The following is a 10,323-nucleotide window of genomic DNA, read 5'->3' as shown; positions in this document are numbered from 1 at the left end:
TGTGTGTGTGTGTGTGTGTGTGTGTGTGTGTGTGTGTGTGTGTGTGTGTGTGTGTGTGTGTGTGTGTGTGTGTGTGTGTGTGTGTGTGTGTGTGTGTGTGTACATGTGCATCCGTGCGTGTGTGTGTCCTGAAGACACCTACTGTAGCAGGAACTATCAGAGAAGTGTTTTTTAGCACTTTGGCAGGTTTTTCAGTGTCTGTCAGTCAGTCTGTCTGTGGACAGATTTTGTCAGTAATGAAACTTGACAGGTGTGTGGTTGAGATCAAAAAAGGCAAAGATCAAAGATGGGTGTGGTCTGGGCAAGGTCGCCAGACGTAGGTCAGCAAGAAGTAGTGAAGAGGTCATTGGCCCCCCATGTTATCCCGCTGGCCCACATTAGTTTTCAGTCACAGATCACTGTATCCCAGCATCACTCCCATCCACAGACCACCTTGCGATGGGATCACACCAGTATTATATTCCACAAATCAACATTACAATAACAATGATGATGTGCACCCATGGAAAGAATAAGACCAACCACCGGGAATGTTACTTTCTGTCAGCCATGTTTACAGTCTGTCTCAGGTACATTTACTTCAAACATATGAGCACAGCATTTTATTAATCACTGTATTTTTTTATTTACCTCCACCTAAGAGGATATATGCTTTCACAAGTTAAAAATCAGTCATACTCAAATATCACGCAGAGTGGTTTTATAGTGCCTTTTTTAATGTTATTATTTTTTTAGGATAGAAAAATCTTAATTTTCAGTGTAACATCCAGTGTATAAGACCAGCAGGAGTTTGATGGTTTAGTTCAGTCCAGACTTCAAGAGTTAGTCAGTTCACATCAATGAGAACAACAGATCTGAGTTTAGTAACAGAGGAGACAGAAACCTGAAACTGACTGACCTTTTACAAGAGAAAATGCAACATGATTTTTCACTGTCATCTGTCAAAGAAAATATAACTTGAAATAAAAATAATTCAAAAAATAGTTCATGCATGGACTGTTGATTGATGGATTTTGTACAGCTGTTCAACCAACTCCAGTCACTGTGAGTCTCCAGCACAATAATAAACAGCAGAATCTTCAGTCTTCAGACTGTTCATCTGCAGATACAGCTGCTCTCTGCTGTTGTCTCTGGAGATGGTAAACCGGCCTTGGACTGACTGAGAGTAATATTTTGTGCTGCCACTATTGGGATCAGCAGCAATCCACTCCAGTCCTTTTCCAGGAGCCTGTCTGATCCAATGCATCCAGTAGTCACTGAATGTGAATCCAGATGTTATACAGGTCAGTCTGTGGGATTCTCCAGGTCTTTTAACCACTGGTTCAGATTCTGTCAGAGTCTGACCATCAACACCTGTAACAAAAAAATAAATAAATAAATAGCTGGCAAGTTGAATAAATGCTTCAAAGTTTTAAAGACAACTTCAACTCAGGATCAGAGAAACTCTTCACCTGCCCAGCAGAGAGTTAAAAGCAGCAGTCCTGTCCTATAGTCCATCATGTTAAACTGTGTGTCCACTGTTCTCTGTCATCCTCTCTGCAGTCAGATAAGTAGAGGTGGAAGACATCTGAGTTTTGCATTGACTCCTCCTCACAGGGAGGAGAGAACTGGTTTGCATTTGACTTTCTGTTTTATATTTATAAAATATTATTCTAAAGTGAGAGAAAAGTCTTCAGAAGTTTAATTTTATTATTGGAATTTAGGTTGTTAAAAAACGATTTTTGGTTGAATTATATTGTTCATGAGGTTTATTCACAAGACAAAACATCACACAACTGAAAACTCTGAAAAATTTCATGATACTGATTCAGTAACTAGTGCAGTTGCGATTGAGAGAATATGTTTTGTTTTTTAAATATTGATTTTATGGAAGAGACACTTTGTGAAGATCCATGTCTTGTTGGATTATGACCTTTTTAAAACCAGGTTCTCAGCTGGATGAATTTCATCACTTGAAAGGTGTAATAGTGTTATTCAGTTTTCACCTTTGGTAAATGTACAGTTATATTTCAGATATTATAAAGTCAGCATATTTGAATTAATGAAAACAGTTGCTGTAAAATTTAATTAAGAACCATTTATAAAATCTAAACACTGTTTCTCTCTTTACTGCAACAGTGAGCTGGTGTGAAATCATTAGTGGTCTGAGGGCTCCTCCTCTGGTGGCTTCATGTTACAAGTGTTCAGGCACTGAGGGGTTTTTGTTCAGGTCTACTGATGGTTTGTGTTATTGTGTGTCTGGCACAGTAATACACAGCAGTGTCTTCAGGCTGCACATTCTGTCCATTTAGAGTCACTCTGTTGCTGGAAGAGTCTAAGTCAATACTGAACTTGTTCTTTAGTGAATCTTTGTAGTATGAAGCTCCAGTAGCAGCCATTCCAATCCACTCCAGTCCTTTCCCTGCAGGCTGTCTGATCCAAGCTGTGTAGTAGCTGCTAACAGAATAAGAGACCTGACAGGTGATGGTGAGACGTTGACCTGGCTGCACAGTCACAGAGGCCGGCTGTGTCAACTGTTCACACTTCACACCTGTTAAAAAAGAAAATGTTTTGTTATAAATGATCAAGTTCTACAGCAAGAGAAGAAAATGTTGACTATGACAAATCCAGAGAGACTCACAGGATCCAGCTGCCAACAGCAGCAGCAGAGCTACAGAAAACATGGTTTATGGTGAAGCTGACGAGCTGTGAACTCCACTGACAGTCTGATCTGAAGTTTTTATAGCTGAGTAACAAGGAAGGTCACTGAGTTTGCATAGAATCAAACACATGAAGCATCAGAGTTGGTCTAACTGGAGCCGATAGTGTTTGTTCAATTTTACTGTCAACACCTCATACTACATGTAATTAATTATTAATGTGGCAGCACATAACTTTTTTAATGCAGCAATTATTCTTCTATATATATTTACTTATTACCTGTATTTACTTACTAAACCTGTATGACAATGAACAAAAAATGCATGCTCTGGCTGAGATGAAAACTGTGGTATAGTTCCTGCATTTGTTGATTTACTTTTTGTCATTATCACCATATTTTACCTTTATCTGTGTGGTTGCGTCAGTTCATATCAATGAGAACACCATAGTGCCTCAGAAACTTGATAATGACTGACGTCTGCTGATTTTATAGTTGGAACTGCAATATTTCTTTTTAACTCTCACGATATGAATACCTTTTTAATCCACATCATTTAATTAATATTGATTTTATGGAAGAGACACTTTGTGAAGATCCATGTCTTGTTGGATTATGACCTTTTTAAAACCAGGTTCTCAGCTGGATGAATTTCATCACTTGAAAGGTGTAATAGTGTTATTCAGTTTTCACTTTGGGAAACATACAGTAATATTTCAGAGATTATAAAGTCAGCACATTTAAATTGTTGAAAACAGTTGTAAAATTAATTAATTTAATTACGAACCATTTATAAAATCTAAATACTGTTTCTCTCTTGACTGTAACAGTGAGCTGGTGTGAAATCATTAGTGGTCTGAGGGCTCCTCCTCTGGTGGCTTCATGTTACAAGTGTTTAGGCACTGAGGGGTTTTTGTTCAGGTCTACTGATGGTTTGTGTTATTGTGTGTGTCTGGCACAGTAATACACAGCAGTGTCTTCAGGCTGCACATTCTGTCCGTTTAGAGTCACTCTGTTGCTGGAAGAGTCTAAGTCGATACTGAACTTGTTCTTCAGTGAATCTTTGTAGAATGAAGTGCCACCAGCTCTCATTCCAATCCACTCCATTGCTTTCCCTGCAGGCTGTCTGATCCAAGCTGTGTAGTAGCTGCTAAGAGAATAAGAGACCTGACAGGTGATGGTGAGACGTTGACCTGGCTGCACAGTCACAGAGGCTGGCTGTGTCAACTGTTCACACTTCACACCTGTTAAAAAAGAAAATGTTTTGTTATAAATGATCAAGTTCTACAGCAAGAGAAGAAATGTTGACTATGACAAATCCAGAGAGACTCACAGGATCCAGCTGCCAACAGCAGCAGCAGAGCTACAGAAAACATGGTTTATGGTGAAGCTGACGAGCTGTGAACTCCACTGACAGTCTGATCTGAAGTTTTTATAGCTGAGTAACAAGGAAGGTCACTGAGTTTGCATAGAATCAAACACATGAAGCGTCAGTGTTGGTCTAACTGGAGCCAATAGAAGAGTCTGTTTGGTGTTACTGTCAACACCTCCTACATCAGATTAATGTGTCAGCACATCTATTTTTACTACAGCATTTATTCCTCTATTTAATTGTTATCTGTATTTACTTACTAAACCTGTGTGACAATACACAAACAAATGCATCCTTTAGCTGAGATGAAAACTGTGGTATAGTTCCTGCATTAGTTGATTTACTTTTGTCATTATCACCATATTTTACCTTTATCTGTGTGGTTGCGTCAGTTCATATCAATGAGAACAACATAGTGCCTCAGAAACTTGACAATGACTGACGTCTGCTGATTTTATAGTTGGAACTGCAACATTTTTTTTCACTCTCATGATATGAATCACTTTTTAATCCACATCATTTACAGAAATTATATGTATTTATTCAAAAGAACATAATGCATTTGAAGTTTGTTTTCAGCAGCCACATTGTTGTACAAATTCTCCTTATTAGGACTTTTGTTTTTCATATTTTTCAGGAAAGGATAAAATAATTGGCGATGTGAAGCATATACTCTTATATAAAGATGTCATATGAAATCAATTATTTGATATGTAATATATATAATAATAATACAATAACACTTAAAACTCAGGCTCCACCAGCCTGAAATATGAGGATTGATGGATTTTGTACAGCTGTTCAACCAACTCCAGTCACTGTGAGTCTCGAGCACAATAATAAACAGCAGAATCTTCAGTCTTCAGACTGTTCATCTGCAGATACAGCTGCTCTCTGCTGTCGTCTCTGGAGATGGTAAACCGGCCTTGGACTGACTGAGAGTAGTATTTGCTACTGCCACTACCACTATCATGCCAGGCAATCCACTCCAATCCTTTTCCAGGAGCCTGTCTGATCCAGGCCATGTAGTAGTCACTGAATGTGAATCCAGATGTTATACAGGTCAGTCTGTGGGATTCTCCAGGCCTTTTAACCACTGGTTCAGATTCTGTCAGAGTCTGACCATCAACACCTGTAACAAAAAACAAAAATAAATAAATAGCTGGGAAGTTGATTAAATGCTTCAAAGTTTTAAAGACAACTTCAACTCAGGATCAGAGAAACTCTTCACCTGCCCAGCAGAGAGTTAAAAGCAGCAGTCCTGTCCTATAGTCCATCATGTTAAACTGTGTGTCCACTGTTCTCTGTCATCCTCTCTGCAGTCAGATAAGTAGAGGTGGAAGACATCTGAGTTTTGCATTGACTCCTCCTCACAGGGAGGAGAGAACTGGTTTGCATTTGACTTTCTTTTTTATATTTATGAAATATTAATCTACAGTGTGAGAAAAGTCTTCAGAAGTTTAATTTCATTATTGGAATTTTAGTTGTTGAAAACAGATTATTGGTCGAATGACATTGTTCAAAAGGTTTATTCACAAGAAAAAACATCACACAACTAAACACTTTGTTTTTTAAATATTGATTTTATGGAAGAGACACTTTGTAAAGATCCATGTCTTGTTGGATTATGACCTTTTTAAAACCAGGTTCTCAGCTGGATGAATTTCATCACTTGAAAGGTGTAATAGTGTTATTCAGTTTTCACTTCGGGAAACATACAGTAATATTTCAGAGATTATAAAGTCAACATATTTAAATTGTTGAAAACAGTTGCTGTAAAATTTAATTAAGAACCATTTATAAAATCTAAATACTGTTTCTCTCTTGACTGTAACAGTGAGCTGGTGTGAAATCATTAGTGGTCTGAGGGCTCCTCCTCTGGTGGCTTCATGTTACAAGTGTTCAGGCACTGAGGGGTTTTTGTTCAGGTCTACTGATGGTTTGTGTTATTGTGTGTGTCTGGCACAGTAATACACAGCAGTGTCTTCAGGCTGCACATTCTGTCCATTTAGAGTCACTGTTTTGCTGGAAGAGTCTGTTTCAATACTGAATTTGTTCTTTAGTGAATCTTTATAGTATGTTGTGTATCCAGTAGCAGCCATTCCAATCCACTCCAGTCCTTTCCCTGCAGGCTGTCTGATCCAAGCTGTGTAGTAGCTGCTAACAGAATAAGAGACCTGACAGGTGATGGTGAGACGTTGACCTGGCTGCACAGTCACAGAGGCTGGCTGTGTCAACTGTTCACACTTCACACCTGTTAAAAAAGAAAATGTTTTGTTATAAATGATCAAGTTCTACAGCAAGAGAAGAAATGTTGACCATGACAAATCCAGAGAGACTCACAGGATCCAGCTGCCAACAGCAGCAGCAGAGCTACAGAAAACATGGTTTATGGTGAAGCTGACGAGCTGTGAACTCCACTGACAGTCTGATCTGAAGTTTTTATAGCTGAGTAACAAGGAAGGTCACTGAGTTTGCATAGAATCAAACACATGAAGCGTCAGTGTTGGTCTAACTGGAGCCAATAGAAGAGTCTGTTCAGTGTTACTTTTAACTCCTACATCAGATTAATTATTTAGGTTCCAGCACATAACTTTTTTTACTAATGCATTTATTCCTCTATTTAATTGTTATCTGTATTTACTTACTAAACCTGTGTGACAATACACAAACAAATGCATCCTTTAGCTGAGATGAAAACTGTGGTATAGTTCCTGCATTAGTTGATTTACTTTTTGTCATTATCACCATATTTTACCTTTATCTGTGTGGTTGCGTCAGTTCAGATCAATGAGAACACCATAGTGCCTCAGAAACTTGACAATGACTGACGTCTGCTGATTTTATAGTTGGAACTGCAACATTTTTTTTCACTCTCATGATATGAATCACTTTTTAATCCACATCATTTACAGAAATTATATGTATTTATTCAAAAGAACATAATGCATTTGAAGTTTGTTTTCAGCAGCCACATTGTTGTACAAATTCTCCTTATTAGGACTTTTGTTTTTCATATTTTTCAGGAAAGGATAAAATAATTGGCGATGTGAAGCATATACTCTTATATAAAGATGTCATATGAAATCAATTATTTGATATGTAATATATATAATAATAATACAATAACACTTAAAACTCAGGCTCCACCAGCCTGAAATATGAGGATTGATGGATTTTGTACAGCTGTTCAACCAACTCCAGTCACTGTGAGTCTCGAGCACAATAATAAACAGCAGAATCTTCAGTCTTCAGACTGTTCATCTGCAGATACAGCTGCTCTCTGCTGTCGTCTCTGGAGATGGTAAACCGGCCTTGGACTGACTGAGAGTAGTATTTGCTACTGCCACTACCACTATCATGCCAGGCAATCCACTCCAATCCTTTTCCAGGAGCCTGTCTGATCCAGGCCATGTAGTAGTCACTGAATGTGAATCCAGATGTTATACAGGTCAGTCTGTGGGATTCTCCAGGCCTTTTAACCACTGGTTCAGATTCTGTCAGAGTCTGACCATCAACACCTGTAACAAAAAACAAAAATAAATAAATAGCTGGGAAGTTGATTAAATGCTTCAAAGTTTTAAAGACAACTTCAACTCAGGATCAGAGAAACTCTTCACCTGCCCAGCAGAGAGTTAAAAGCAGCAGTCCTGTCCTATAGTCCATCATGTTAAACTGTGTGTCCACTGTTCTCTGTCATCCTCTCTGCAGTCAGATAAGTAGAGGTGGAAGACATCTGAGTTTTGCATTGACTCCTCCTCACAGGGAGGAGAGAACTGGTTTGCATTTGACTTTCTTTTTTATATTTATGAAATATTAATCTACAGTGTGAGAAAAGTCTTCAGAAGTTTAATTTCATTATTGGAATTTTAGTTGTTGAAAACAGATTATTGGTCGAATGACATTGTTCAAAAGGTTTATTCACAAGAAAAAACATCACACAACTAAACACTTTGTTTTTTAAATATTGATTTTATGGAAGAGACACTTTGTAAAGATCCATGTCTTGTTGGATTATGACCTTTTTAAAACCAGGTTCTCAGCTGGATGAATTTCATCACTTGAAAGGTGTAATAGTGTTATTCAGTTTTCACTTCGGGAAACATACAGTAATATTTCAGAGATTATAAAGTCAACATATTTAAATTGTTGAAAACAGTTGCTGTAAAATTTAATTAAGAACCATTTATAAAATCTAAATACTGTTTCTCTCTTGACTGTAACAGTGAGCTGGTGTGAAATCATTAGTGGTCTGAGGGCTCCTCCTCTGGTGGCTTCATGTTACAAGTGTTCAGGCACTGAGGGGTTTTTGTTCAGGTCTACTGATGGTTTGTGTTATTGTGTGTGTCTGGCACAGTAATACACAGCAGTGTCTTCAGGCTGCACATTCTGTCCATTTAGAGTCACTGTTTTGCTGGAAGAGTCTGTTTCAATACTGAATTTGTTCTTTAGTGAATTTTTATAGTATGTTGTGTATCCAGTAGCAGCACTTCCAATCCACTCCAGTCCTTTCCCTGCAGGCTGTCTGATCCAAGCTGTGTAGTAGCTGCTAACAGAATAAGAGACCTGACAGGTGATGGTGAGACGTTGACCTGGCTGCACAGTCACAGAGGCTGGCTGTGTCAACTGTTCACACTTCACACCTGTTAAAAAAGAAAATGTTTTGTTATAAATGATCAAGTTCTACAGCAAGAGAAGAAATGTTGACTATGACAAATCCAGAGAGACTCACAGGATCCAGCTGCCAACAGCAGCAGCAGAGCTACAGAAAACATGGTTTATGGTGAAGCTGACGAGCTGTGAACTCCACTGACAGTCTGATCTGAAGTTTTTATAGCTGAGTAACAAGGAAGGTCACTGAGTTTGCATAGAATCAAACACATGAAGCGTCAGTGTTGGTCTAACTGGAGCCGATAGAAGAGTCTGTTTGGTGTTACTGTCAACACCTCCTACATCAGATTAATGTGTCAGCACATCTATTTTTACTACAGCATTTATTCCTCTATTTAATTGTTATCTGTATTTACTTACTAAACCTGTGTGACAATACACAAACAAATGCATCCTTTAGCTGAGATGAAAACTGTGGTATAGTTCCTGCATTAGTTGATTTACTTTTGTCATTATCACCATATTTTACCTTTATCTGTGTGGTTGCGTCAGTTCATATCAATGAGAACAACATAGTGCCTCAGAAACTTGACAATGACTGACGTCTGCTGATTTTATAGTTGGAACTGCAACATTTTTTTTCACTCTCATGATATGAATCACTTTTTAATCCACATCATTTACAGAAATTATATGTATTTATTCAAAAGAACATAATGCATTTGAAGTTTGTTTTCAGCAGCCACATTGTTGTACAAATTCTCCTTATTAGGACTTTTGTTTTGTCATATTTCTCAGGAAAGAATAAAGTATTGGCGATGTGAAGCATATACTCTTATATAAATATGTCATATGAAATCAATTATTTGATATGTAATATATATAATAATAACACAATAACACTTAAAACTCAGGCTCCACCAGCCTGAAATATGAGGATTGATGGATTTTGTACAGCTGTTCAACCAACTCCAGTTACTGTGGCTCTCGAGCACAATAATAAACAGCAGAATCTTCAGTCTTCAGACTATTCATCTGCAGATACAGCTGCTGTCTGCTGTTGTCTCTGGAGATGGTAAACCGGCCTTGGACTGACTGAGAGTAGAATTTGCTGCTACCACCACCATTGCTGATAGTAGCGACCCACTCCAGTCCTTTTCCAGGAGCCTGTCTGATCCAGGCCATGTAGTAGTCACTGAATGTGAATCCAGATGTTATACAGGTCAGTCTGTGGGATTCTCCAGGCCTTTTAACCGCTGGTTCAGATTCTGTCAGAGTCTGACCATCAACACCTGTAACAAAAAAATAAATAAATAAATAAATAGCTGGGAAGTTGATTTAATGCTTCAAATTTTAAATACAACTTCAACTCAGGATCAGAGAAACTCTTCACCTGCCCAGCAGAGAGTTAAAAGCAGCAGTCCTGTCCTATAGTCCATCATGTTAAACTGTGTGTCCACTGTTCTCTGTCATCCTCTCTGCAGTCAGATAAGTAGAGGAGGAAGACATCTGAGTTTTGCATTGACTCCTCCTCACAGGGAGGAGAGAACTGGTTTGCATTTGACTTTCTTTTTTATATTTATAAAATATTATTCTACAGTGAGAGAAAAGTCTTCAGAAGTTGAATTTTATTATTGGAATTATAGTTGTTAAAAACCGATTATTGGTCGAATGACATTGTTCATAAGGTTTATTCACAAGA

The 10,323-nt window shown here is 38.0% G+C and overlaps 6 gene segments (V, D, J or C); all 6 read right to left on the bottom strand.

Annotated features, from left to right (window-relative positions):
- Positions 1-564: 564 nt before the first annotated feature.
- On the bottom strand, positions 565-1,500 carry LOC111235908. The segment is given in 2 exon segments: positions 565-1,353; positions 1,452-1,500. Coding segments are annotated over 2 exon segments (363 nt in total).
- A 628-nt stretch (positions 1,501-2,128) lies between these two features.
- LOC111235906 lies at positions 2,129-2,777 on the bottom strand. The segment is given in 2 exon segments: positions 2,129-2,530; positions 2,621-2,777. Coding segments are annotated over 2 exon segments (390 nt in total).
- Positions 2,778-3,577: 800 nt separating this feature from the next.
- On the bottom strand, positions 3,578-4,124 carry LOC111235913. The segment is given in 2 exon segments: positions 3,578-3,882; positions 3,972-4,124. Coding segments are annotated over 2 exon segments (348 nt in total).
- A 1,830-nt stretch (positions 4,125-5,954) lies between these two features.
- Positions 5,955-6,494, bottom strand: LOC111235909. The segment is given in 2 exon segments: positions 5,955-6,264; positions 6,354-6,494. Coding segments are annotated over 2 exon segments (351 nt in total).
- Positions 6,495-8,343: 1,849 nt separating this feature from the next.
- On the bottom strand, positions 8,344-8,891 carry LOC111235910. The segment is given in 2 exon segments: positions 8,344-8,653; positions 8,743-8,891. Coding segments are annotated over 2 exon segments (351 nt in total).
- Positions 8,892-9,567: 676 nt separating this feature from the next.
- On the bottom strand, positions 9,568-10,063 carry LOC111235907. The segment is given in 2 exon segments: positions 9,568-9,913; positions 10,015-10,063. Coding segments are annotated over 2 exon segments (366 nt in total).
- Positions 10,064-10,323: the final 260 nt, after the last annotated feature.

The sequence above is a fragment of the Seriola dumerili genome, unplaced genomic scaffold, assembly GCF_002260705.1.
Source record: "Seriola dumerili isolate Sdu_G_001 unplaced genomic scaffold, Sdu_1.0 BDQW01000542.1, whole genome shotgun sequence".
Classification (NCBI taxonomy): domain Eukaryota; kingdom Metazoa; phylum Chordata; class Actinopteri; order Carangiformes; family Carangidae; genus Seriola; species Seriola dumerili.
Note: the sequence above shows the minus strand (reverse complement) of the source record. Positions and strands in the feature narration are given on the sequence as shown.